Source organism: Xiphophorus couchianus, chromosome 16 (assembly GCF_001444195.1).
Source record: "Xiphophorus couchianus chromosome 16, X_couchianus-1.0, whole genome shotgun sequence".
Taxonomy (NCBI): Eukaryota; Metazoa; Chordata; class Actinopteri; order Cyprinodontiformes; family Poeciliidae; genus Xiphophorus; species Xiphophorus couchianus.
In genome coordinates, this window is record NC_040243.1 from 5423350 (window position 1) to 5445957 (window position 22608).

At 37.3% G+C, this 22608-nt stretch overlaps 2 protein-coding genes across 4 annotated transcripts in view; both read right to left on the reverse strand.

The window, feature by feature from the left end:
• LOC114159756 (MAGUK p55 subfamily member 3) overlaps positions 1-700 on the reverse strand; it is a 29593-nt gene extending 28893 nt beyond the window's left edge. The window contains exon 1 of the mRNA XM_028041876.1: positions 561-700. The gene's annotated coding sequence lies outside the window, so the exon portion shown is untranslated. The remainder of the gene's footprint in view (positions 1-560) is intronic.
• Positions 701-997: 297 nt separating this feature from the next.
• LOC114160514 (uncharacterized threonine-rich GPI-anchored glycoprotein PJ4664.02) lies at positions 998-16006 on the reverse strand. 3 transcript variants are annotated; one of them, XM_028043139.1, is made up of 15 exons: positions 15854-16006; positions 7694-8241; positions 6745-7642; positions 6336-6536; positions 5355-5453; positions 5132-5241; positions 4989-5047; positions 4769-4899; positions 4545-4679; positions 3543-3585; positions 3391-3428; positions 3223-3310; positions 2636-2828; positions 2201-2233; positions 998-1900 (listed from the first exon to the last, which is right to left on the reverse strand). In XM_028043139.1, exons 1-15 carry the CDS (start codon positions 15903-15905, stop codon positions 1760-1762), a joined length of 2769 nt encoding a protein of 922 aa, XP_027898940.1. In that variant the 5' UTR covers positions 15906-16006; the 3' UTR covers positions 998-1759. The 3 variants fall into 3 exon arrangements, with proteins under 3 accessions (XP_027898940.1, XP_027898938.1, XP_027898939.1); XM_028043137.1 differs by having other exon boundaries at positions 999-1900; positions 6745-8241; XM_028043138.1 differs by lacking the exon at positions 2201-2233 and having other exon boundaries at positions 1001-1900; positions 6745-8241; positions 15854-16005.
• Between the last annotated feature and the right edge of the window lie 6602 nt (positions 16007-22608).

The window sequence follows — 22608 nt, forward strand, 5'->3', positions numbered from 1 at the left end:
TTATTGTTGGATGAAAGCCAGAAAAATTCTGAGTCGACAGGCAAAACATTGTGAGTGATAAAAACTAAAACTGCACATCACGCACATAGTGAAACATAGAAGGGTCTGCATCATGCTGTGGGAATGCTTTTATTCAGCTGGGATGATGGTTAGAAATGATGGCAGATCATAAAAGAAAACCAAGGTTGGAAAAAACTGATTTCAAGGTCGAGTATTGACTGGATAAAAATATAAGCACCTTTTTCAGGATAGAATTTGTAGAAATATTTTCTTCACAACTGCACAGATATCTGCTTCTTTTGCTGGCCCATTGCTGTAGTCTGAAAGCCAAATTGGGAAGTTTGAGACTCTAGCGAGACAAAATCCAGATGTAAAAATATTGTTTTTCAGTTCACAATACTGGAAAACTCATCCTGGAACCAATATGCTGAATATTCTCCATGGTGTCAAACTAAATATTACATATAAGTAGATGTTCTGGAGTTTTTAATTTGCTATGCACAATTTTAGCACAGAAGGACTATAATTACTTGGAAAAGATGGAGGAAAAATGTACAAACCTTTATTCAAGATCAAATATCGGGATGCAGCCATCAAATAATAAGAAAAAAAGTTCCAGTAAAAGCGCTGGACCAGCTACACAGCAAATATAAGTTTCTTTTTAAAATTAGTGCGCGAAGACGTACTAAACTAGAGACGAGACGACTGCTACTCAGGTGAGAGTGATTACTGAGGGTAGACGAAAAACAGGAAGTTAGATTAACCAAAACTAAGCATTTCAAAATAAAACAGGAAGTAAAACTGACGCCATCGTCAGAAAATATAGAAAAAAAATCTATAATTTCTTCTTTAATAACTTTAAATCATTTCTTTACAAATACCTGAAGCATTCAGAACTGAAATAACAATAAAACAATGGGCTAAAAACAAATAAAGTCTACTGAATAGGCAAAAACCTCCTTATGTTGTGTTTTATTGGCCAAACGCAGTAATGATGTCACACATTTCAAGTGTTTAAATTATTTTATTTCACCAGTCAGCCCACGCATACACACACACTCTCACACACACTCTCAATCAATTTTAAAATATTTACAAAACAAAATTTCACTTATAAAACAGTGTATGCTACATAAAGATAAATATATTAATATAGATTTTCCCCCCAAAAAAGTATACAAGTGATAATTGGCACATCCAGGAGACAGGCTTTATCACCAGCGTTGCATAATGTTTCCTATTTGTAAAACGGACGACTAAACCAGGCACATTCTGCAATACTCTCAGCATTAGACTGCTACAACATTTTAAAAACAATTCAAACCAGGGATCCAGCCCTTTTAGTCGTACAAGATTTGTTTCTCTATAAAGTGATCATCCCATTCTGAAGATTAGCTACAGTAACTTTATAAAACCAGCATTCAATTCACCTTCAAAATGATCAAAGTAGAGGTAAACTTTCGTGCAATCAGCAAAGGAGGCATGATTATATATAAAAAAAACAGGGTGAAAAGAGAGTACTGCATTGATATTAATGAGTGAAGTTGACAACTACTAGCTAGACTTCTTAAAAGCAGACATGATTCACACATTTACAAAAAAAATAACATAATAAAAACATCTCAACTTGAATCCCTTTGGTTGCAGTTTTTTCAGTACAGTTCTTCGTTTATCCAAGCAGGTTCAGGATGGAAGAGTGTTTATAAAAAACACTCTTCCTACTCAAAAAGTTTTCCAGTTGTCCCAGAGAGTTTGATCATCATTTCTTTGTGGAGTTTCTCTTCTCATCACCAGGAAGGAAGTAAGGGTTCTCGTGCCCTTCGACCAGATATGAGTAACGGGACGTGTTTTTACCTTTGAAGGTCTTCATCTCCTCTGGATTCAGATCGTACGATCCTGACTGAAATGTCAGGGGAAGCACAGAGTGTTATTATTTTTAAGCAACAGCAACTTAACATGTTTAGACCCAAACACCCCAAACAAGCCTAACACACAAACACGTATAACCCTACTTATTTATTGCTATTTATGGAACTAAATTAGCTACAATCGACCTCAAGAACAAAAACAACAAAATAAAAATTTGGCAAAGTTTCCCCATCACCCTGAAACACCACCATGATTATGCATGCGTGCTGCCTAAATTATCAGCAGGGGGCATCAAGGGAAGTTGGAATCTGAAAGCAAAGCCATACCTTACCTTTTTCCATCTTTTCTGCTTCAGCTGTGATCCCTAAAGCAACATACTGTAAGTCAGGCAAAGCAGGGAGCAGGGGTGGGTACTAATGCTAGGATCACTGTGTTCACAAACTGGATGACTAGATTAAACGCACTGCTGTGAATAGGCTTAAAAACATGGTGTGTGTTGCTGTTAATGCTTCACAGTGATAAAAGGCAGGTCAAAAACCTTTAGTTGACCTCTGTCCTCTATTGATTTTAGACTGACCTCTCTTGATTTTAGACTTCCTGTCTAAAATCAACAAAAAGTTTTATTGTGATAAAATTAAGCAAGTTATTCAGGTGTTTTCAAAGTGTAAATAATCAAGTTAGTGTTTTTGATAAAGGTTAGTGATAGTGAGCAGATGGTCTTATTTAAAAAGCAGGAAGGTATACACCAGAGAAGGGATCAACTTACAAAGCCATTGCTCTCTAGCTTTTTGTCCACCAGCGTGTTGGTGCTGCCCCCTTCTGTCATCTCTATGGAACCAGCTGGTTCCCAGTGCGTGGTGGCACGCGGGATTGGGGTGATGCCAGCAGGCCATGACTTGTTTAACTCATCAGAGTACGGACTGATGTTGTGGTCAGGGTTGGTCCTTGAGCACCTCCTCCTGATAAACAGAAAAAGTAGGGAATATAAAATGTATGGCTGGTGCTATTTTTATTCTGTTAATTCAATGTAAGTTCAGATAATGATTCTTTGTTGTGATTCCAAGGAGTCAGACATTCTTTTGATATTTTTAAAGAAGTCAGTAGATTTTCTGTAGGTCTTTTTGTGTGTCTAGCACTTTCTCCCTTCCTTGGTGGATAAAAATGTTTACCATCATTTGTGCTGGAGGTGCTCAATAGTATACATACAACTATTAGAATCCCTGTTTTTTGTGAAAAAACGAAATAATAACAAATCATTTTAAAACTTATGCATATACGTGACAGTTATCCTGTTTAATTCATCTCAAAAACAACCAGAAGATGGATACCAGACAATGTCATGTCTGTTCTTACCAGCAGCAGTAACCCAGCAAAGCCAGGACAAGGATGAGGAGAACTCCTCCTAACACGCAGGAGATGACCACCACTGCAAGCAGGGACGCTGCAAACACAGATGAAGTCTTTAATGAACTTTGCACAACAGACTAAAACTTCAGCTTCATACTGAACGAAGCCACTTACAGTCGTTGCAGTTGAAGCCAGCATACCCAAATGGACATCTGAAAGAAAACAGGCATACAGTATTTACAGCAATGCATTCAACAATATGCCCTCCAGGGGGTGCTAGTGCTTTAAAGTCAATACAAAGCCCTGTGTGAAAAGTGCATACTCACGTCACACACTTATCCCGTACTGCCTGCTGCCCACTTGGACAAGCTGCAAAAAAAAAAAAGAAACACAACAACTCAGTTGCACCATGACTACAACTGGAGAGCAGAACAAGCTACAGTTTCAGGTTTGCCACACTCGACTGCACTCCGGAGGCAACATAAGGGCTTCTACAAGCAAACACACAACAGTACATTATGTATTTTCTTGGGAAAAAAACTGTTAGCAGAATTCATTTGAATCTTATTTAGCTATAACTTCCCTACAGTTGATCTCATTGGTCACAATCCTGCACGCTCAGAGGCAAAGCGGTGATTCCTCCTCATGTTTCCAGGGTAACATCCCAGTTAGAAAGAAATAGATTAGAAAGATAAATGAAGATTGGGTCAAGGGTCTGCATGGAGAAAAGGCTACAGCTCTTGACCTTGCCTGTGAGTTTTACTCCCTGTTGTTTCTTTCCCTCATTCCCACACAGAAGTAATTTAATGAGGGTAAGAAGGTTTTGTTATTCTCTAGACTATACTGTACATCAGCTAAGAACATTCAACTTTGTCCACTTGTACAGTATTTACAGGACATTTTAATAATGCATACAGTATATGTTAAAATAATCATATTTTGTACCATTACAGCCACAAACATAAATGTATTTTATTTGGATTTTATGCAGAATATCACAAAGTAGTACACAATTTAAAGTCAATACTGAAAAATAACTTGTTAGAGGCTGAAATATAATCATGGAGTGGGGGAAGGTAAATAAATGACCACAGGTATAATTGAAATGTTTATTTCTAAGCAAATTAACAGGTTAGAATGGCCCAGTCAAAGTCCAGACACAAACCTAATCTAGAATCTGTGAAAAACCATGAAATTTGATGTTTGGAGATGCTCTTTACTATATCTATCAGATTGTGTGTTTAGTCTAATTTTATAAAATCCAAATAAAATACATGAATGTTTGTTTCTATAATGTTTAAATATGCCACATTAGCTACTAAATGTACCTTTGCAGCTGGTCTTGGAGTAGATCATGGAGATGTAACCGTCTTTACAGGCGCAAGAAGCTTGGCCGTTTACATTTGTGCATTTTGTGCTTGAGACATCACAAGGTAGCGGCTCCACCTGACACAGATTGGTTCCTGAAACCGAGGAAATACAAAAGAAACTCATAAGAAAATAATTTCAAGTGTTTGACTCAGGAGATGTAAAGCATGGAGCCAGTCCTTGCCTGTGTATGTGGCATTGCTCAGAGGTCCTTGAGGGTTTTTTACAGCCTTTTCAATGATCTGATCAACAGATTCTTGAGTGGCAGGGCTGTCTTCAAATATATTATTTACGCTCGCTATCACACTACCAGGTCTGGAGAAATAGGGAAAACAATCACCAACAGAGTTGAGACACTACATGCTACACAAAGTCTTTGTTCAACGGAAAGAAAGAATACTCACTCAAGTTGAACAACCTCTGATCGTCTATATCCAGGCTGACTTTTCAGGACGTCTCTGAGCTACAACAAAGAAAATACAATTTGATGAGCAAGAATGAAGCATCTATCTGAGCTACTTCACTGCTTGAAGATCTCACAACTCACTGCTGCTGAGATTTTTGCTGCTGTCTCCTGAAAGATCCTGGAGGACCTGTCTCTCATTTGATCTTCAAATGTTAACGACTGGAAATGAAGCCTGCCTGGAAATACTTGCGCTGCCAAAAAAAAGGAGTGTAATCTCTGTCACATTTTAATCTTGTTTATAATTTGTGTAAACATTAAAGGACAAACAGCATCAGTTACAACATTTATAATTTAGCGGTCTTACCAGGAACACAACGTCCATTGAGTAGGTAGTTGCCAGAAAGACACTGGCAAGTGCGGTTGAGGCAGACGCTTTCAACAGGACACGGGACAGAGGGACACACTGAGGAGAGAAATTAGAAAACAGTATATTTTAAAGGTTTTCCTTTTTATTTTTTTACTTTCAGCTCACAAAAAGATTAAACTTATGCCATTGCGGTACCATTCAGCAATGGAAACATGTCAAGTAGTTGTGTTTAGAAAAGGAAAAATATTTTTTTGTTCTGATTTAGATAATTAAATTAATGTTTGATGGAAACTTCATGACCCATGTGTTCCTCAAAGGTTAAGAAAACCTTGATATTTTTAGGGTAACAAAAAAACCCCCACAAATTAAATCTTGAAGAAGCTTTTCATCACTTCATAAGGCGATAGTTTATGCATTTTGACATGCAATTTGTCTTCAGAAGACGATATTTCAGACTTCCAAGTTTGAGAAAGAAATTAAATGGTCTGAAATCCTAAAGAAAAGTTGGAGTTCTACAAGCAAGCTCTGATACTTTAAGATAAGTATGGTTGCTGTTCATGTAAAACGGAAGTGGAAGTTGCAGGAATGTGAATGCCTGCAACTTTACAGTATATATATTACTGTGAACTTTCCTGCAATGTTTGAATGTTTAAATGAAAAAAAAAAAGTTTTTTAGTTTGAATTGCTGGTAACAGATATAACCACAACAATTTTCATATACCGCTGGTTTTCAGACATTTGACCGATCCCGTTTAAGTCAGAACTGATTTCAATTCAAGATCAAATACAGCATGTGTTTTATGGTTGGCAGTTAGTTTCATAAATGGCAATCAACTAAATAACTAACAAAAAGCTCAAAAAGCTCTAACCCCAAATATGACCAATAATAGAACTAAGTCTCTTTGCTGGAGCTGGATTTTTGTGCTGAAACTTTGGTATTTCTATGGACAGTCAGATAAAAAAGGAAATAGCACAAACCGATTACAGGACTGGGAGTGGTTGGAGCCTTTGTGGGAGAGCTGCTGGTGATTCCCCCTGTTGTCCGAAAAGTGGTGAAAATCTCAGTGGTTCCACCGGTGGAGGTAGGGGTGCTGGTGTTCAGGGTCTCAGTGGTGTCGCTGGGTGAATTTGTCGGTAAAGGAGGGGTAGTAGTGGTTTCTCCCATAGTAACACTGGACTCTAAATCAGAAAAAATTAAACCCAGTCAGTCCAACATTTCAACAGGTGGCACAGCTAATAACTACACCAATTGGGTAACCTGTATGAATGAAAACGATTTTGTCATCGAATCATCAATGCACTAATGAAGAAATGCCATGAAATGCAGTACAAAATTCTACTGTATTCTAAGAGTAAACATTGCTGTTTATCAAAAGGTTAGTATTACCTGCTGAGGTTGCTGGTGAAGAACTAAGGGTGGTGGCATTGCCGGTTGAGGGAGTGTTGCTACTGCCTGGGAAGTTGCTGGTAGGAGGAGGGGTGCTGGTGGGTGAAGAGTCTGTTATGTTTTTGGTGTCAGTCGAAGTAAAGGGTATGACGGTTGATGCAGGAGTCTCAGAAGTTCCAGCAGAGCTTGCTAGTGTTGTACTAGCTTGCTCTGTGGTAGCTGAGTTCATAGTTGTTGTCATGTTGCTGGAATGTGGGGTGCTGGTGATTAAAGTTGTGGTGTTTCCCATCTCTGTAACTGATGTAGTGGCTGTATGATTGTTTGAGGTATCCGTAGTTGGGAAGTGAGTGATAGATGTGATTTGTGGACTTACAGTCACATTGTTACTTGTAGTGGCTGTGGCATTGTTTGTGACTGTGACAAATGTGCCGGCAGTGTTTCCATTAGTTGTAGTTGGCACATTTTCGGTGGTGTGGTTGTTTGTAGTTGTCATTGCTGTATTATTGTCAAGTGGTGTATTTGTTGTACTTGCAGTTGTGTGGTTGACTGTTGGTCCAATCGACGCATTTGTAGTCATGGCAGCGCTTGTCGGTGTAATTGTAACCATTGTAGTTACATTGTTGTTTGTCACTGTGGTCAGGTCAACTGTAGTTGTGTTGATGCCTGACATTGTGGTTGAAACAGCTGCAGTTGTGTTGCTGTTTGACACTGTAATTTGAACTTGTGTAGTCATGTTGCTGTTTGTTGCTGTAATCACTGTAGCCTGTGCAGTGTGTGCAGTCGTGTTGTTGCCCATTGCTGTAGTCGGAGCTATTGTAGTGTGTGCAGTCGTGTTGTTGCCCTTTGCTGTAGTCGGAGCTATTGTAGTCTCATGTTGTGTAGTCATGTTGCTGTTTGTCACTGTAATCACTGTAGCTTGTGCAGTATGTGCAGTCGTGTTGTTGCCCATTGCTGTAGTCGGAGCTATTGTAGTCTCATGTTGTGTAGTCATGTTGTTGCTTGTTGATGTGATCTGGACATCTGTAGTTGTGTTGTTGCCTAAAGGGGTGGTCACAGGTTCTGTTGCGTTGTATCTTGTTGAGCTGTCTGAAGTTCTGGTGGTCATATTATTGCGTGTTGAGGTGGTCAGTGCGTTTGTTGACGTGTTCTGTATGGGTGCCGTCGACGTGCCAGTGGTTGTGATGTAGGTCTGTGGAGATGAAGCAGTTCCATTTGTAATCTCATTAGAAGGTGAACTATTTGTCTCTGCTGTTGTTGTTGGGGTGGTTTCAACAGTGACTGAAGCCGTTGGGGGTTCTGCAAGGTGTGCTGTGGTGATCGTGTCAGTACTGTTCCCTGTGACTGTATCTGCCATGGTTATCGCCAGAGAAATTGATGAAGTTCCAGTTGTTTCTCTTGTGTTGTGTTCAGTAGTTGCATTTCCTACTACTTTGGTAAGGAAAGTTGTGGTTATGTTGTGACCATCAGTAGCAGTAGGAGGCTCCGTTGTCATTTGTACTGCAATTAAAACAGAAGCATAAAAACAGCATTGTTATACCTTCTCTGCTCTGGGGACATGAGACACAGTTAGAGAATGACACAAGCTGTCCAAAAAAAACAAAAGTAGAATTAATAAATAAATAAAAAGAAATTGCTAACATCTACAGATATGAGCTCAACTTTCTTCAGAATACAGTTCTGCCCCCTGCTCCCAATTGACCTGCTCTTTCTCTTTGTTTTGTATTTATGGTGGAACAGAATTAGTACCAGGGCTGTTGGAGCTGCTCCCCAGCAGCAGGGGGTCTTTCCTAATAGCATTGCTTGCTTATATCCTGTCCTCATCTGCAGGCTCTGAATGATAGCATTTCAGAAGCCAGCGAGAGGAACAGACAGCCAGGTGGACGGCTTCATTTTCTCCTAGGAAGCGGTGAAAATATCAAGATTAATCCCGAGCTTCATCTAATTATATTAATCGATTCCAAGGATTTGTTTGAGTATCACTTAGTAACTATTATTTATTTATAGATGAAAAACCACACCCGGTGACAGCACATGTATATGGGCATGACACACACTTGCATCACTGGAAATAAATGTAAATGTATTCTGAGAGTTCATTCAACAATCAAGATAAAAAATGAGGAAGTACAAATGGGTGGAAAATTAATTATGTGAAAAGAAGTTTATAATGAACATAAAGCAAAAACAATAGTATAGTTTGGGGTTGATATCAATCTAAGACTATTTAGGATTAGCGGCTAAATACGTGGGACTAGTCATGGTGGATAACAAGAGATGGAGATTAATGGAAAACCTCTTAGATCAGATCCAGCTGACAATGTTTTGATTAGACCATTGTAGTCTTTCTTAAATTCCCAAGGAACTGTTAAGAATTTCATTGTGTGTTTTACTGGGAACATACCTTAGATTATGTTGACTGGAAGTTTTTTTCTGATTCATTGTGTGCTTTACTGGGAGCATACCTTCCTGATTATGTTGACGGGAAGGTTTTTTTCTGATAACAAATGGCTAAGATAATCACATTTTAGCAATTTTCTAAATTCCTAAATCTTAATTCAAAGTTTTATTCACTATCTGTGACACACCATTACTACAGTACTTCATTTTTATCCCACATAGTTCTCATTATTACAATAGACCTCAAAGTGTAAACATTCTTGTCAAAATGTAAAAGATGGATTTTACGTTTTATTCTGCACTATTCAAGTAAAATACAAACAATTCTGTTCAAGGGTGAAAATGAAAAAACAACCAGTTCCCTAAGTGTGAATCTAATCTAATAACTTTTTGATTAATTTCAGCATTTAGTCTTTGGGAATTCACACCTGCCATCAGTTATAATGAATAGAATTACTCTAAAATAAAACACAGATGTCCGTTGAGGGTTTTGCTCATATTTGCACTTTTATAATCCTTAGCTAAAGCAAAAATTTGAAGAGAGCTTATGGCAAAGAATATTTCTTGGATACTAAACCTCCTGCACTTTCATAACTTTGACCATTTAAAAACCAAAAAATCACTAATAAATGATAGAAGAAAAAAACACATTTTTCATAAATTTTCTTTTACGTCTGTATCATATTGTAAAGAAAGTTTCCTTTTCGGAATAAATAAGCATATAAAACATGTCTCTGCAAGGTCTTCACTGTTGTTAAAATTTGTCCTGAGCTGTCGAGAATTTAAATATGAAGTTATGCAAACCAACAGTGCGGCTCATAAATGATGCAGGTAACCATGGCGGAAAGCTACAGCAAACATCATAAAAAACCCTACTATCTCTGTATGGAAGCAAGTGGAAGTGACAGACAAAAGCAGAGCAGAGAGATAAGAGTTTACGTGCAATGGTGAACCGCAAAAATCAACAATGCGGTTTTTTTCTCAGTGTCATTTTCAAATTTGCTTCCTTATATCCACATGCAGGAAAATATCAGCCATAAATCAGGAACTCAGAGTGCAGCATAAACAAGCTTCCACATTAAGATGAAACATACTAACTACTGTATGTTACCACTGTTTTTCTTGTACTTCCTCAATGCATGTCAAATAATTTGCCACACCTCATTCTACCAGCTAGGCACATCAGTGTTTAAATGTACAATTAAACTCAAAATTATTCAAAAATCTGAAATATTTATTTTTAATTTTCATATTTAATTTTACAACATGTTTATCCATGTTTAATGGATAATAAATAACATTTTGGAGAGGTCCAGCTGTTGTCAATACCTAAATCTTATTAAGAATCAATGAATTGAGTTAAAGATTAGAGTGGTGGAAAGGAGGCCTTCCAACCTCATCACCAAAGATAAATTATCAAAATATCAGTGGAAACATACAAAAAGCTGCTCAGCAATTCTAAGAAAAGTTTCAATACTGCAATGCCAATAAGTATTTTTCCATTGATTATTGAGTAGGGCATAAATTACTGTCAATATATCAATCTAAATCTGCAAGGGGTGTGAATAATTTGTGATTTAACTGCATATAATGATATGAAGTTAAGCATTTGAAACCTGAAAGATGAAACCAATGTGATAATGCTGAAACAGCGGCGTAATTAAAAGCACACTCTGCGCTGCATGTCTAACTGTGAGTCCTGGCTTTAAGGATTTAAGCTATAGGCGGATAATCTCTTGCAGACACAAAAGAAATGACTGGCTCAGGCTGGGTGACAAGTGGGTCTAAGGTTGTCCTGCAAATACCCCACTAAGGAGGATGTGGTCCCTCGGAAAGTCTGGCTTTGCTCTATTTCTATTCACAATGTCTCAAAAACTGTCATTAAAACCAGCCTGTATTCTCTTTTTCTAGGTCTAGCAGAATAAAGAGTGGCATAGGAATGTCACAGAGAGGATTTCAGTTTTCTCTCCTTTCAGATTTGTTACGTTAACAGAAATGGAGACACGTTCCAGCTTTGGCTGCGCTGCTCATGTTCCAGCTCTGGACTGCAGGTCAGGGGATTTTTATCCCTGTGGCACAATGGCACTCCTGTGAAGTACCTGCTCATGACCTGACCATCAGATCCAGTTCCTTATGCACACACCCTGAACTTCCCATCAGAACTGCCACTCCCATAAAATAAATCCTCATTGGTTTTGATAACAGAAGCCAATGTTTTATGATACACAGAAAGAAAAGCCAGGAGACACACTTTCTTGGTGCTACCATCCAATATTTCCAGCATTTTGTTCAGGAAGAAGGAAAAATATGGGTCTGAGAAAGTTTGCCAGCTCATTCAGCTGCACTGCATGAAGGAAGCAACAGATTAAACTCTGCACACTGAGCAGGAGATGAAATGACATGTTAGCAACTCAATAATCAGGGGAAATCTGAGCTCCAGAGGCAGGATTCCAATAAAGACTGTTTTGTTTAAGACATAATTCAGAACCTTACAGCTAATTATTGCATGTACATGTTGTCAATTCTTACAAACTGACTTATGATCTCCTGGTATTTAAAAGTAGAATCTGCCAAAGGGGTTTCCACATCAAAGAGACTCAGTGGACATCGGTTGAGCAGGAGGACAGAAAGAGAGCTCTTCCTCTTTCCATCCTGCTGAGTGTCCTGATCAGAGGACAAACAGGATGCCTCATACGGAGGAGCTGAAATATAGCCAACATACTTTTCTGGGAGTTCGGGTGTAATATACACATGATCACTGCTGAAAAGCAAAATCTCAAAAACACAAACTCATTTTTCAACTGTCTTGGGATTGTTTAGCACTGAATTTAGAGCGATTTGAAATCAATCAAAGTCTGCAGGAATTGAATCTGAAATTACACTTGTTATACTTTGGCAAAACATAAAATAACCAAATTGATAATCAGATTTATGGGCAATTAAGTCATAACTTATTTTGTTTCACTGTGCTTAAAGAAAAACAATATGGGAAATTAAGAGATCCTTGCTCCCTTGGCATGTACGAAGAAGACCCTAGTCTGATGCACAACTCCATTCAGATGTACATAAACTATAAATTTTGTAGGCACTTTTTGTAAACTCCTATAGAATGCTATCTTAACCTCTTTCATTTTCATTTCCATTTAAACATAAGACTATTATTCCAAAAATGAGATTGTTAGAGAATCTGACAGCATGGATTAAACCACTAATCTTCCAGTTAAGAAATGAGAGCTTAAGAAACTGAGCTAAAGGGTTCTAATGAAGGTCATGTTGACATTTTTCCTCTTTGCAAAGAAAAACAAAGCAGTATGGAAGAAACTTAAAATTTCAAGATTGCATTTCCTGTGTCTGCAAAAGTTTATGTTGATTATTTTCTCTATGTTTATAGTTTTCTCTTATGTCTTAAAGAGATATGATACCAATAAACACAAGATGTCTGTCTCTTTAAATCCTAAGTATTATCTATTGACTGATCACAACTTATAGTTTCTTGATAATCAAAAACAAATTTGATTGTTTAAAGTAATAAACCATGAAAGCTGCATTTGACCACATAGATGAGCTGCTCATAAGCAACTCAGTGCAAACAAACAACTAATAATACTTGTCAGTGTCCAGGTTGTTACCATGACGAAGATCAGGCTTTAATTTTTTCAATATCTCCAAAGGGTTTTAAAATTAAATTGGGAGAAGAACAGAAGTGATGGTATTCAAACGTAAACTTTTCTTTTTTTTAAAAAAAGGTTTAAACATGTCTGCTGTTTATTCACCCTGCAAGAGAGAGCAAAACATTTACTGGAACAGGAAGGCTGAGAAGAGGGCAGTTGTTCTGTTTTATTCTTTTAAACTTCAATTTCACATAATTAATTTGAATATTTCTCAATGAAGGGAGGGAGCAGCAATCTATAAAATACCAGTTCTCAAACTGAGGTGCTACTAAACCTTGATAAAAATATGAAGTTCAAAATAGGGGGGCGTCACATGGACTTAAATTTTTATCACAATATTTTGCGGTACTTATGCGATAATGATAAAAGTGACCATAAGAACTATTTTTACTACTTGTATGGCAGTGACTGCATGGCACATAAATCGTAGCCATAGAAATGGAAAACATTTCTTTAGGACACCAGTCACAGAAAAGTGTGATTTGTATCACCAAACTGCACACAGCATTTAATCATGTATTGATATGTATACTCTCAGTGAACAAACGGTGGAGAAAATATTAAAATTAACAATCCTGAAAATATGGACAGTTTTGGGGTTTTATCATTAATTGGATTTATCATAAGAAATATATCACAATAAATGATACGATACGATAACCCTACTTCATAACAATTTTTTATTTTCTTCACCAACTCTTTGTGACATCATATCTGGGTAGACCATCAAAACTTTGCTTTGCTTTGCTACTATGTACAACAAGTACTAAAAGTGGATGAGACAAAATAAAGCAGCTCTTCTCTGCTCATCTGGACTCTGTCATAAACTTCTTCCTGACTTGGACTGCTTCATTTCCTGCTGCTTAAAAGTCAGCTTGATGCCTGACACAAACATGAAGCTCGGTATGAAGTAGACAGATGTTTAGAGGAGAAGCAATAGATATAGTATCTAAAGCTGATTATGTAATTCTGCTATTTTCCCTTGCTAATTGGTCACTATTTGATTTAAGCAGCTTCCTGAGCTGGAGGCGCTGGAGAGCACTGACGACTGTGCATGTGGGCAAACAGAGCTCTTTTGCTGCAACTCAGAGGTAACAGATGGCTCTCTGGAGCAAGAGGTCGCCTACAGGGCCTCTGCACATATCATATCCAATTAAAGCTCTGCCAGCACATGCTTTCCAATTACAGGACAAGATTTACAGCCCCAAATCAGGCCTAATCCAACAGGATGCTGCAGACATGCAGCGACCGAGGGGAAGAAGCCAGAGCAGAGACGGCAACAGGTGTGTGTGAAAAGTGGGCCGAAAGGCAACATGAGCCAGCAGGTGGGGGTGAAATGAGGAAGATAAACAGATACAGGGAAGATAAACAGATACAGGGAAGCTTAATAGGACAGTGGAATTAATATTGGAAGCACAAAAAAACAAAAAGGAGGAAGTATCTGGCAATTTTCCCATAAATAAACCTGAAAATTACCTAACAGATACCAAAATGTGAGTACCAAACCTAAACATGGCCTATTTTCACAATTAGCATTAAATTAAGAGGATAAAATGGACTTTTTGAAATCTTGCAGCTGCATTTTAGCTCCAAGTGCTCTACTTATGAACTCATGGTGAGTGATGGCCCAAACATGACACATGTGGAGTCAGGATGCAGCGCATCACTTAAAGGTCTCTGCTCCTCGATACGGAATATATATTGTCAGGGGGGCCTCCACAAAGTGTGGCGCCAGACTCAGAAGAGGAGGAGAACCCTCAGGAGGTGTCCTCATCTGGACCTCTTTACTGCTCCTTCTGCCCCCTGCCTCTGCTGTTTAACACTTTATACACAAGCAACCACATGACAGCCTGAGGACTATCAGCATATGACCAGGTCTGTGAGACACAGAAACAAGCTTCAGAATAAAATAATATATAGCGTGAGCAAAAGATTTGGTATCTTAGTCACAGGCTGCACAATGAAGAGGACTTGAAACCTCGCCAAGCAGCTCCGTCAGGCTGTCAAGAGGCCTGGGAGTGAACTCTGAGGGAAGCCGAGCTTCAGGAGAGCTGGCTGTTGTTTGACCGATGCCTTCTCTTTGGCATCTGTCCACCCTTCGAGAGCTTTGAGTCACGCTGGAGGAGTAGTGAGTCAGGTCCGAGACTATTTTAGGAATTACTCCCTAGAAATGTGAATTTGGTACATCAAAAACACACAAAAAATCGGACCTTTTCTTTTTGCTCAAATTAAAACATACATATATAGTTCAGAAGAGTAGAATTTCACGTTCTCCTGAGTTTAGTGTAATTTGTATTTGAACATTTTATCAATCAAAGAAAGTTCCTGATTTTAATGAAAATTTCATTATTTGAATTTAAACTAGTTACAAGACCGTTTGAAATAAACATGTTCACCATTATAATATTTGGCCACCAAATTTTGCAAATGTGAAATCTAAATAAAAATTACTCAAATGGAAGAAACCCGTTGCACATGTATTAACTACCTTCGATGCAAGAAAAATAAGCATAAATGCTATTTTATTGTGTTAAATGTTTATTAAAAATAAACATTTAATACTAAACAGTATTAAATGTTAGACAATTTTAATCTAGGTTTCATTTAAATTTCGTTTTAAATCCGTCTGCAAGTTTACGTTACTGTAATAGATAACATATCCCAGTAGCTTAGCAAATAGTGACAATAAAAATTGCTTTTTGACAGGAGGTTAAAATGTTTTCTTCATTTCAAAATGGATTAAGTTGAATCTATTAGTATTTTGTCGCCTACCTATATGAAAAGTAACGTAACGACTTATAAAATGTGTTCTAGATGTAGCTGGAAAAAAAATGTATAAAAATTCCAGTTTTTAAGAATAAATATGACGTACATATTTAAACTATTTCTTCTAACAACTAAAAAGGTTCCAAATTTGAATATTGAGTTGTAATTTGTCGGATTTAATGTTATAACTAATATCTAAAACAACTCTAACTTCATTTGAAACATTAGCCTAATCCTAACACGTATTTTTAATTCCGTGTAAAAACTTTACTCACCTTTGGAGACAATCCCGAAGAGAAAAACGACCAGCAGGCATCGTGGAGGCATGTTGCAGCTCTGTAGGGGATTTTTTTCCCGGAGCTGCTTAGTGAGAGGAAGCTGCGGCTTTGACGCTCCGTGTGCCGCTGTGGGGAATATAACAGTGCGGTCCAGGCGGCGTCTCCTCCGGGCTGCTACAGGTGGCTCCTACCGGGGAGTTGGTCAAAGCTTCAGCGCGTCCTCTGATTGGCTGACTCTCCTGTCACTCATTATTACTGCGCTGAAGCCGTGAGGCTCCGCCCATAGAAACGAGACATCCCTGACAACTCGACAAATGAAGACGCTTTAATAATAAACTCTATTTTTAGCTCAGTGTTTACATTGAAAGAAACGGGGTGATAACAGGGACTCAGCCCAAGAATGAACAGGTTGTAAACCTGACGCTTTTAATAGATTTTTTTTCTGTTCTTAGCCACTGAATCGTGTTTTTCTGAAAAATAAGGTGGCAAGTTTGAAAAGCTGCACATTGTTTCACCATTTTGCCCGAGACAGCATACCTCAAATGTCTAAAAATGTTGCAGTTTGGATCATAAACAAAAATGCATGTTTTCTTTTCTTTTCTAAATCTCTTCATCTTTTCCTCGAGGTGAAGGATCAACCCGATTTTTCTGTTTTCATCGTTTTAGGTCTCTCTGCAGCTGGTTTCTATTAGTTGCCCCCAGCACAGCTTCATCGGGAAGTGTAACTGAAGTCCAACTTGGCTTTAAAATTAATTTGAGTTCTTGGAATTCAATCATTGAAGGGAATACAATGTAAATATGGTGCTGCCTTTTTGGCCTTATTGTCTAAGAAAGCACAGACCCATTTAGATGTGAAACAAACAAAAACAACCACAGTTACTGTGCACCATTAAATAGATTTAGCCATTCCCATAACTCAGTTCTGTCAGGATATTATAAGAAGAAGCCTTACCCAGCTTTCTGTAATATATATGTTCCCATGTTATGTAACCACTAAGAGCAACTAATGAACAGCGTTTCATACTTGCCTGAAATATGCTGGAGTTATTTAAAAGTTTTCTTCCAGACATCACAAACTTTTATCCCCACTTATCTGTAGGAGAATTTTGGGGGGATAATACGGTGGACCCTTGTTGCAGATATCATATTTGTAAAGGAATCAGTTTGGATTGGAGAGCTCAGTTAGAAATGTGCATCAGTATGTGAGCAATGAGGCAAACAGAAGCTTCTTAAATGACCACAACCTCGACTAAAACTAGAAAATAGAGTACAAAGGACTTTGATGGTAGAGTACAACTAACAAGTCAGGTCTAAAACTTTCAAAATGTTTACATGTGGTGATGGAAAGGTCCAAGATTTAGTGAAAAGGAATCTGATTGGATCAGGCAAATAGGAGGAGCGTGGGAACTCATCACATGCAGTTTAATGCCACTGCTTCTGTGATAAATAGGCAATTTGTAAATGCTTCAAAAGGAGGGAGTTAATGTTCACACCAGTTTTTATTGTTTGTGTGTCGATAAAAAATTATGTTCTGTCAGATGTGTGTTGTGTCAGTCACTCATACATTTTGTTTGCCATCTGCAAAACCAAACCCTGATACACATAAACTTCTGTGTTATCATGGGAAAACCTGTTGTCCAAAGTATAAGGACCTTTAAAAGTCTGCTTTATCCAAAGGCATGGAGGTGCCACCTTTAACCTGTGAAACATTTAGACACCCAATGGGAACGTCTCAAGTTATTGTAACATTCAGAAAATGATTTTTTTGTTGAAAAATATGAGTATATATCCCAGAATTACAGCAAACATAGACTGAAGATGTTAAAAGGGTGAAACAATCCACAGTGAAACAAGTCTTTTACTGACACAGACTGAAAGGCCTCTCAGCAAGAAAAAAGCCATTACTCCAGAGTCAATATAAAAACACAAATAACACTAATTTTCATCACCATGTATATGGCCAGAAGAAAATGTTTGACTATAAAGATCATTGTTACATTTTGGAGAAAAAATACAAAATTTGCAAGCCGGAGAACAAGATTCCAACTATAAAGTACAAGTGACAGCAGCATTTTGCTGTTTGCTTTTACAAGAGGGATTGGTGCACTTAAGAAAATAGGTAGGATCAGGAGGAATGAATATTACTTGAAAATATTTAAACAGAATCTCAATATGTCAGTAAGGAAGTTAAAGCTTGGTCAAATTTGGTCAAATCTTCCAAATGGACAATCCTCCCTCAGCATGATGACAAAGAAGTTGCAAAGTGCCATAAGGAAGACAAAGTAAATATTTTGCAGAGGCCATCACAATTCCATGAGAACTGAAAAAGTGAAACTTATGGAAGAATATCCAAAAGGTTTGACCTAAGTTATACAAATTTAAAGTCACTTCCAGAAAATATTAATTAAATATATTTAATGTTTTCATACATTGTTGTGGCATTTAATAAATTCTAATATTTTTTTGTTACTATTAAACCATATAATACTGAACCTAATCTCTGTCAGAAAAGGCAAATTGTTTCTATACTATTTCTGTTTAAGATACAAAAAGCTACTTTTAAGTTTTGGATTTGTTTTGTCTGTAGAGGATAACTCTCAAAACCACAATGATTGACTTATAAAAACAGTAATTTTCTGTTAGCCAATCTTTAAGCTAGCCTTATTTTGATTAGCCTCTCTCTCTGTTGTGGCTCACTCCAAAAAAAAACGGCCGCAGTATTCAGCAAGGTTAGATCTCACAGTATGAAATGCTGCACCACTGTGTCACCTTTAAAACATTAAATGAGGAAAATACTTCTTCACAAAGGTCAAGTACTTCAAGGATTTCTTGAAATACCTCCAGGCCTGATAAGCGGAACCAGAAAGTTAATAATCACACACGTCCTGGCATTGGTCATTATCAGAACCTCGTCACAAGCACTCAAAAACTGTCAGCTTGGAAAATTGGAAAAACAAAACAGTGCATGTTACAACAAGTGTAAAATGGTCAATAGTGTAAAAGAGAAGTGTTCCAGTATTTAAAGGCTGGAAAATTTGATTTGCAGACTGGGTTCATTGTTCTCTGCTCTTCATGTGTGAGTAAAACCAAGGAAGCGATCAGCGATCAGAGGTGTGGCGTTTCCTTGCAGGATCTCTGTTTCATGAAAACTGAGTCAGTTTTTTGGTATTTGTTTGATTGTTGATGACACACTGGCCTCTATCAGGTCAACATGACCATTCAGAATTTATAAGCCACAATTTCCTAATCAATCTGGGTTCCCTTTTTAGCTATGTAAGAATGATGATTTGTGTTACTCACTTTATTAGTTGGAATGAAACCCGATATTTACACACCCTTTGAAAAAAATGAGACACTTAATCTTTTATGGCTCCTCACTGTCTGACATTAAATAAGAATATTTTATGTTTCAGGTTAGTGAGAATTACCAAGTAAATGCCAGGATTTGACGTCAAATTCAAATGTTCACAGAATTTGATTTTAAACAATATGACACGTTTTGGTTCTTCCACAAACTTCGCATAAGATTTACCTGGAATTTAGGCCCATTTTCACAGTTTTCAGTTCAGTTCAAAATTTTTTCATGGAACTGAGAGAAGGTTTGTGTGTTGGCCGCTCCAAAACGTTGATTTTATAAATCCATTATCTAAAGAATTTGGTTTTATTCTTATGGTTTTTGTCCACTTGTATACCAATATTTAATATCTAACTTCCTAGCTGAAGGTTGGAGACGTTACATACATTTGTCCATGTTCATTCCTCGTGATGCCATTGTGAAGTGCAGCAAAAACACCAACACTTAATGATGCTGCTACCTCAGTTCTCCACTGTTAGGGTAAAGATTATGTGGATCAACTTCATCAGATGACAGGAAATGTCTAAATAAATGACAATCATTGGCAAACTGTAATCTGACTTTATGGTTGCTTCTGGAACAATGGCTTCTTCCTTGCTGAGTAACCTTACAGCTCATGTCGGTACAACACTTCTTTTGACTTGTACCGACTGATTCATGATGTCACGCAATGAGGTTGCAGGTTTTATGTGTGTCCTTTAACCACATGCACAGGTGTGCCTCTAACTCAAATATTGTAAATAAACCTATCTTCTGATAGGCTTGCACTGCTATGACATCATCACCTTTGCTAAAAGGACAATTCTTTGCTTACTAGTGATAGTGTATATAAATATCTGACTTTCGATTTTTTTGTTTGTTTGTTCTGGTAGATGAACAAATTTTAATATTTACTGACCTGAAATCTTTCTTCTGATTTAATATCAAATGGAAAAAAGACAAAAAGGTCATGAGATTTTTTTTTATAGAGTAAGAAGACTGTTTACTTTTTAAGTGCCGTACTCTACTCAAAGCAAATATAACTTGGAATGTAGCAATAACATTTCTATAAAAATGACTGGGTGATGTATAAAATACTTGATAATTGTTTAACTAAGTCCAAGGTGCCATGGCCTCCAACAGCCTTTCACACTATTTCATTTATTTCTTTGATGTATTTTACAAGCAAATTTTCCATCCCACGTCTCCATCTTCAAAGACATAACAAATACCCAGCAGGACCCAAACACTTCGCTAACCTCACTCATATCTCATGCAAATAGCTGCACACATTGCAACATATTTCAATAACTTCTGCTGCTTTTTGTCTTGCCAAACTCCAAGACTTTTCTCCACAAATACAATTGTGTTGCATTACATGCCAGGAATCTGGGACAGAGTTTGTCTTCCTTGGAAAAGAAAAAATAAAAGGTCCAAGGATGTTTCCCAATAAACCTTCGTTTTTCCATAGATGAAGGTTTCAATAATATAGTAGAAACATGAATCGAGATGGTCAATATTTAGTTTCTCTGCATGCATTAAGTTTTTTTGCTGATATTTTATGTCTGTTTAAAATAACTTATTGGATAATGTATAGTTTATGCAGGTTAAAGCCTTTTGAAGCTCGAAAGAAAAAGTGTTGGGTCAGACATAATTTGAATCTGTCCTTTAGTATGTTGCAAATTGTTGGATTCCCTCGTTATAAGTGTTTGTTTTTGTTAAAACCATCAACTTTAGAGAAAATATGTCTTTACAAGGACAGAGAACTATACCTCACAGGTATAGTTCTCTGTTTGGCACAATAGTAGGAACTTATTGTGATTCAAGTGGAAACATAAATGATGGTCAGGATTAGAGTAAAACTGTTAAATTGTTCTTTCTCTAAACCAGGTAAGTCAGAGGTAAGGCTGAACGGTGGAGGTATAAAGCAAACAGGACACTGAAAATTATTTAATACCTTTGAAACTATCACATTTTCTTGTTGTACAGCCACAACTTTAAAAAAATTTCATTGGGATTTTTTACGATAATCCAACCAAAAGATGTACATCTTGTGCCAAATTATTGGGAAGTGGAAAGAAATTGTTTATTTTACAAATAAAATTTTGAGAAGTCACCCTGACACACTGTTTTGAAGAACCACTGCTCATATATCAGGTCCTCTATGATATCGCTTTACCCAATTTGTGCATCTAAAATATTTTTTGCAGATCCTCTGCAAAAATGTGACCTTTAATCTGTCACATTAAATTGATAGCTTCTCCTTGATTAAGTTCTGGACTTTGACTAGGCCACTGTAATGCATGGATATGCTGTGATTCCAGTAGGTTCAGTTCTGATGTCGTCTGACATAAACATCTTTCACATTTTTGTTTAAACAAGTTTATCTCCTCTGACTTTCTGCATATCAGTCTATCACATAAAATCTCTAAAACAGAAGCATTAAAGTTTGCCGTTACAGTTACAAACTTCCTTTGCAAACCTGGCGTAATGGAACAAAAAATGATAAGTATGAGCTGCCACAGGCACGGAGAAGGGGAAGAGGAACACAGATGGATGGAGAGTTCAGAGTGCTGAAAGGGACCAGTGAAACAATCCTCTGCTCTATTTAAATCTTCACATTCTCTAAAATTAAAAATGAAAGTAAAAAACAAAGATTGAATTTCTTGTAATTTAAAAGAGAAACTTTCCCTTCTTTGCTTTTACATATAGATTTTGTTTTTTGTTTTATTTATTTATTACAGTTGGTAATAACAGTTGCCTGAGCAGTCTTACTCTGATATCAAAAGAAGGATGAGTATCTATAAAAAAGAGCCTCATACTCTCTATGAAGTACCTAAAGGTGATGCTGTGGGCCTGTTTCCATTTCAAAGACTTGTGGAACTGTGACAAACGGACTGGACAAGATGCAAGGTTTTTTACAATTATGCGCCATGAAAAGGTAAATGGTCTGTGTATCACAGTTTATGAACTCCAAGTCTTTCTACTACAATCAGTCAACAGCTACAAAGTAGCCACAGCTGCCCTTCCTTGACTGACAGAAACGAGGTTTTCATTCAATTGGCGTCACGGGGCCGTCTGACAGAATGGGGGATCAAACTGGCAACCCATTGGTAACAGGACGAAGCCCTACCTCCTGAGTCACTGCTGTGGAAACTCCAAAACTCATTACTTGGAAACGGCAGCATTCTTTCACAACTGCAATAAAGGATTACTTTATTGTTTTGCTTTATGCACATATTAACTAATGGTGTAACTAATTTTCCAGGATGTAACCTGACTCTGAAGGTGGTTGGAACATTTAAGTCATTTAAAAGTTTAGTCAGATACTTCAACATGCCTTACTCCAAGATAAAAACACCAATTTGCATTTATGGAATTATTCTTCAGCCACGGCTCATATTTCAGCATCATCAAA

Bases quoted from the DNA above. Each gene is read 5' to 3' on its own strand.
- LOC114160514 (XM_028043137.1), bottom strand. From the start codon at position 15,905: ATGCCTCCACGATGCCTGCTGGTCGTTTTTCTCTTCGGGATTGTCTCC. The intron at 5,048-5,131 runs GTGAGTTGTGAG...TCTTTGTTGTAG, and splicing joins CAGCAAAAATCTCAGCAGCA to CTCAGAGACGTCCTGAAAAG. The intron at 4,900-4,988 runs GTGAGTATTCTT...CTATTTCTCCAG, and splicing joins TCAGAGGTTGTTCAACTTGA to ACCTGGTAGTGTGATAGCGA.